Raw genomic sequence first — 6,090 nt, 5'->3', positions numbered from 1 at the left:
GTGGCTGCGATGATGGGCTCAAGTATAGCAGGGATTGTGGGGCTGGCGCGGGATCGGGCAGTGTTTCGTTCTGCTGTGCATGGAGTCGTTATGAGTCAGAAACGGCTCGACGGCACTTAACAACAACAACAACAACAGGATGCTGATAGAAATAGAGGACCAATTGCTAATAGTGATGCCTCTAGGTAACACATCCTTCTGATAGAGCCTGGACACACTAGATGCTCCCAGAGTGTTAGCACATGGAGAGTAGCTTTTCTTACTTCCAACAAGAAGTAGACAACAGGACAAGGGGTCCCTGGCTCAAAAGCTGTCTGGATATAGATGGAGAACTTCTGTGTGTGCCTTGCTATGCACCATAGATAAAAGACTCCAGAGAGACAGTTACACAACTAGCCAGTCCACTCAGTTTCTGATCCACACATGCTTCCTTTTGGCAGTGTGGGCATGGGACTCAAAAGTGGACGTACCTTCTGCCATTGTCTTCCTGGCCAGGTAGACTTTGTTAAGTGGGCCAAAAACATGTTGTATGTGTTCCACCTAGCGTCATAGCTGAGGAGATGGGGAAAAATACCTCCACAGCAATTTTCTGCACCTAAACCTGTGTGACTCATTACACACCCACCTGAGGAGTAGGTGCTCAGACATCTTGGCATCTAGCCTGGAATTGTATCTCTACCCTGCTGGAATTTAAACAAAATGTTAGGCTTCAGGAATGACGAGTGCAGTGGCTTGTTCCTGAAGCTCAAATATGCTAGCAGAGGAAGAAGGAGGAAAACACAGCCACCGGGCTTATCTGCCTCTTCACGACATTTTCTTTGGGAAGAGCAGAATGATTCAACCCAGGAGTCACACACTGCCCTTGCTGGGCAGCACATTTGTGGGCCTGAATGAAAGATGAACCTTGCCAGAGAGGAGCTTAGTAGCAGAGCTAGTTACCTGAGTCGAGGTACTCCAGGGCCAGAAATCTTTGTGACTGGCAGAGGATGGATGTAGCTGAAGTTTTAGAAGGGCCAGTAAGAGAGCTAGCAGGGGACAAATAGGAACCTACTGCTGTCACCAGAGCTCTGTCTTGACTTTAATCCAAACAACTCACAAAGAGAAGAGGCCTAGAGGAGAATTTCTATCTCATACGTTTCTATACATGCAGCACTGCCCTTCTGACAATACAGAAACAAAAAGTGAGTCGGAGAGGATAAGTAAGTAAAGGTGACAAAACCAAACAAATAAAAATGGAATCGCTTATCCTTGTGCTCAGGACTAGACAACACTTCCTTCGGGTGTGTTGGCAGTTCCCCATGTTCTTGCCTACTCCACATCAAACAAGATGGTTCCCTTAGAGTGGGCTAACACCCCAAGACCAAGGACTTGCCTGTGCCTAAGTTTTCTTCAGTCCAAAAAAAAAGGGAAAGGGGTGGAAAATGTAATAGGTTCCTCAGACAGCTAAATATATTCCATTTAAAGGACTCAGTTTCTCTCCCCGCCCCCGCTGCATAAGACCTCTTTCTTTATAAATAATATTTTTTATATATGATTTGGGTGAAAGTTTACAGAGAAAACTCATTTTCCATACAGCAGTTCATACACATTTTGTCTCATAACATTGACTGCAAATTCCCACGATGTAACAAGTCTCTTCCCATTTCCTCCCCATAGTTATCTCTTCTCTGTATCCTTCCCTTCTATGCACTCTTGCCCCCTAAACTGTCTACTTGTGCATACACTGCTCTTCTGTTTTCCCACGTTTGATCTCTCCAAGGAGTGTATCTGCCTGATGTAAATGTTTAGCCCATATGCCCGTCTTTTATCTGGCTGGAAGCCACAGGAGTAAGTTCAGCTCCAGACCTGAAGGAGAGCTAGGGTCCATAGTCTCAGGGGTTTCACCGGCTCTGTTAGACCAGCAGACCTGGTGGGGTTTTTTTTATGATTTTGAGTTTTGTTCCACATTGTTCTCCCACTCTATCCAAGATCTCCTACACAGATTCTCCTCTGAGTGGTTGACAGTGGTAACCAGGCACCATCTAGTTCTGGTGTCGTGGTCATATAGACTGAGGATTGTATGTTCTACCAGTCCCTTGGACTAATTGTTTCCATACATCTTTGGTTTTCTTCATTCTGCTTTGAGGACTCAGCTTTTTAAAAAATATATTAAGCCTTTTAGTTTTCTGATGTTAAAATTACCTTTCTCTTAATTATGGAGCTCTGGTGGCATAATGGTTAAAGCATTTGGCTTCTAACCAAAAAGTTGGTATTTAAAACCCACCAGCCACTCTATGGGAGAAAGATAAAGCAGTCTGCTCTGGTAGAGATTTATAGCCTCGGAAGTCCTATGGAACAATTGGAATCAACTCAGTGGCAATAGGTTTGGTTTTTGGGTTTTGGTTTTTTCTTAATTATAATGGTGAATAGTCCTTTCTTTTTCTTTTTTCTTTTTGTTTTAAACATTTTATTTTGCAAAAAATTTAAGTCAGCCTGTGTGTGTCGGCATTCCATATTTCCAAATTTTTGTAGGATTGGTCTGGTGGATATGAACTCTCAGCTTCTATTTGTCTGGGAATGTTTTAATTTCACCCTGATTCTCGAAGTATAGTTTCACTGGGTGTAGTATCTTTGGTTGACTGCTTGTTCCAACCTCTAATGTTTCTGAGGAGAAATCAGCACTTAATCTTATTGGGGATCCTGTGTATGGGACTGCGTTTTTGTCTCTCACTTCTTTCAGGATTTTCTCTTTAATTTTTGAGAGCCTAACTATGATGAGGAGTCTTGTAGTACAGTGATTAAGGCATTCAGCTGTTAACCAGAAAGTTGGCAGTTTGAACCTACCATCCATTCCACTAAAGAAAGATGAGGCAGTCTACTTTTGTTAAAAGTTACAGCCTTGGAAACCCTATGGGGGCAGTTATACTCTGTCCTATAGGGTTGCTGTGAGTTGGCATTGATTCTGTGTCAGTGGGTTTGGTTTTCTTGCAACTAGAATGTGTCTTAGTGTAGATCTCTTTGGTTTTATCCTGCTTGAGGGTCTTTGAACTTCTGGGAATTATAAACTCATGTTCTTCATTAGATAGGGGAATTTTCTGTCATTATGTCTTCAGATTTCTTTCTGTCCCTTCATCTTTCTCATCTCCTTGTGGAATTCTCATGGTACATATATCAAGTTTATTGCTGTCCCATAATTTCATTAAACAGTGTTTATCCTTCTTGAGCCTCTGTTTTGTTACTTTTCAGTGTCTATAATTTTAATTATTTTATCTTCTAATTCATTGATTATTTCTTCTGCTTTTATTAATTCTGTTGGTAAGTCTTTCTATTGTGTTTCTCATTTCAATTACTATCCAGTGTCTCTTTTTTTATATCCTCAATTTGGCCTTACATTGTTTTCCTTATTTCTTTTAGCTCTTGTCTGTGTTTTCCCTTAGTTCTTTAATTATGTTTAATGTGGTATTATATTCTTCCAGTTTTTTATTTGGTCATGTCTAGATTCACTGTAACTCCTTTTGTCATGTTCATTTGAATGGGCCTTTGTTTCTCTGTTCTTTGCATGTATTAAGACTTTTTGTTGTTGTTGTTGTAGCACTGGAATATTTGAGGGTGTTAACTTTCTCAGTTTTCCCCAGTATTTTGTGTTTTTGCCTGTACAGAACTGAGGCAAACAGTGCCTTGGCCTTTTCTTACCATTTTCTCTCCCTCTCTGTGATAACTTCTTCTCCTTTCCTGGTGTAATTAGGATTTGAAAGTTCCAGATCTCAATTTTCAACTTTAAGTCTCTCGTAAACACACCAGAGATCATGCTGTGGTCAGTGTCCACCAGTGGGCACTGCTACTCAGGCGAGATATTGCATACTAATCAATATGCCCCCTAGGTATGCACTTCTCTCTCGCTGGTTATGACTCCCTTCCCTTTTCTGTTTCTGAAATCATGTTCTTAACCTTAAAACTGACATCGAGCTAACTCCCCTCAGGGCTGGTGTTGAGCTCTAATTTTGCCCAAAACTTTCCTTTCCTGTTCTGTGAAGGCTTTTTATATCTGAACTGGCTTCAGGCGATGGACAAGCAGACTTTTCTCCATTTCAAGAGGAGAAAGAGGGGCTGGCATGCCCCAGCAGTATCTCTGACAAATTTGTCTTGTTTTCAGAGCCCTGGTGGCACGATGGTGGTTAAGGGAGCAGTCTCCCCTTTGGTGATCTCCTTTCTTACTCCACTATAGGGAACCTTCTGTAGGAGTTTATATCATCCAGCAGCTGACTGTTACTGGTTGGGGCAAGAATGATCACACCAAACAGACCCCCAAGGAGGTCCGCCTTGTTGCTTTCAGAGCCCTCCATCCCCCTGTAATATGTTGTCTGTGAGCGTAGCCTCCACAAAAAATGCCTGCTTCCTAGCACATGGATGTTTCAGGCAGCAATCTTAAGTGCCTTCACAGGAAGGAGTAGAAGCAGACCTAAACTCATTCCCAGGGAGGTTTGTCCTGTTTTTTGTTTTGTTTTGTTTTGTTTTTTCAGATGCCTGAGCTATGCTATGCACAGGAGGGCAAGTAGAGTGGTGATTATGAAATCAGACTCCACTAGGGGGGCCTTCGGTAGCAGTTTGCAACAGGCTGTCAACCAGCGATTACCAAGTTGGGGAAGGAATGTCATGCTGTAGTCAGATCTAGTGGAGGTTACTGTCAGAGTCCCCCCAGTAGATTGTTGGCTATGAATACAACCTCCATTCAAGACACCTGCTTCCTAGCACACAGTAGCCTCAGTCAGCCAACTTCAGTGACAGCCAGAAGTGGATGCAGACTAACCCTAATTGACCTCTAAGGAGGTTGTCCCGTTGGTGTCAGAGGCGAGAGCTATGGGATGCACATGGAGCAGTTAGAGTGTTGATTATGAATATCCGTCAGCAAACAGTGGGGGAGGTGCTGGCACACTGCCAACAGAAGTCTGCCTTGTGGATTTTAGAGCAAAATGGTCTGTGGTGGTTGGCAAAACAGGCTCCCAGTTCATGGTAGCCAGTGGCCTGCGTGACTGGGGGTAGGGGCAGGGACAGTGGGAGAAGCAATTTATTTATTTTTATTACAGAAACATTCAGAAATACTCAGAAGTAGAATAGTATAACAACAATCTATCTACATGCTGCCTATTCTTGTTCTGTTTCCTTTCCCTACTTTCTTTTTGGCTGGAGTCCCCCTGATCCTCCAACAGATCTGTACAACTCATTTTAAAAAGGAAAACTTTCTTCTTAACTTTCATGATACAACAAATGTTACTGAATTTTACCTTATCTTTCTTACTATCCCTAGGAAAATTACCCACCTAGCCCTCCAAAAATGTTTTCTGAAAGCGTCAGTCTTAACAGAAGAATTCATCCTACCCCCAGCCCAAGTGCCCAGCTATCCCCAGCTCTCTAAGTGGAAGATAAATCTAAACCCTGTAAATGAGCCAGCACTTACGAACACTGAGGTTGTTACCACTGTATCACCATGACACTGCGAGAAAGCTCACAGGATCTCTAGGGAACTGGTAGCCCCAAAGGAGACAGAAAAATTGATTTTGGGGATCTTGAAGGCTGAGGGGTTTAAGGGTTAAGAAAATTTTTCTTCCATACTACATGGATCCCAAGGGAACCATGGCCTCTGGAGTCCTGGACACCGCCAGGCCTGAACCTTATGAGCAGTACCTCTTCAGGCCTTCCTATGACCATGTTCATCTCTCAGATTAAAAGCACCCTGTGATACAGTACCAGGAAAGACTGGGTATCATTTGAGGTTTGCTGGCAGGTGATGGTATCCTAAGCTGTGAAGGCTAGTGGGAACAAGGAGGTAGGAAGATTCATGTGAGAAGCTTTTGAGCATGTCTGAAGAAGTGAATAAACAATGTTGCTGAGGTGACCTCACACCACAAGTCAGATTCCATGGTGGAGAATGGGACTTAGAGGCAGGACCTGGGTGCAACATCACCAGTCCCAAACTAATATCTGCCACTGTAGTATGTACAAAACATGAGTCTGGTGATCATATATGAGCACAGACTTTATCCCACCTTATACAGACTCAGTCTAGCTCCATGTACCCTCATCCAACCTCTTGGTTCTTTTTTTTTTTTTTTT

General features: G+C 42.9%; 1 protein-coding gene across 1 annotated transcript in view; it reads left to right on the top strand.

The window, feature by feature from the left end:
• The window catches only part of CCDC93 (coiled-coil domain containing 93), a 121,812-nt gene extending 117,171 nt beyond the window's left edge, over positions 1-4,641 (top strand). The window contains exon 25 of the mRNA XM_042780507.1: positions 4,500-4,641. Coding sequence (XP_042636441.1) covers positions 4,500-4,641 — 142 coding nt within the window. The remainder of the gene's footprint in view (positions 1-4,499) is intronic.
• The last annotated feature ends 1,449 nt before the right edge of the window (positions 4,642-6,090 follow it).

The sequence above is a fragment of the Orycteropus afer genome, unplaced genomic scaffold, assembly GCF_000298275.1.
Source record: "Orycteropus afer afer isolate SDZICR_OR568_19922 unplaced genomic scaffold, OryAfe1.0 scaffold00004, whole genome shotgun sequence".
NCBI classification, from domain to species: Eukaryota; Metazoa; Chordata; class Mammalia; order Tubulidentata; family Orycteropodidae; genus Orycteropus; species Orycteropus afer.
This window is presented reverse-complemented; position numbering and strand designations above follow the sequence as displayed.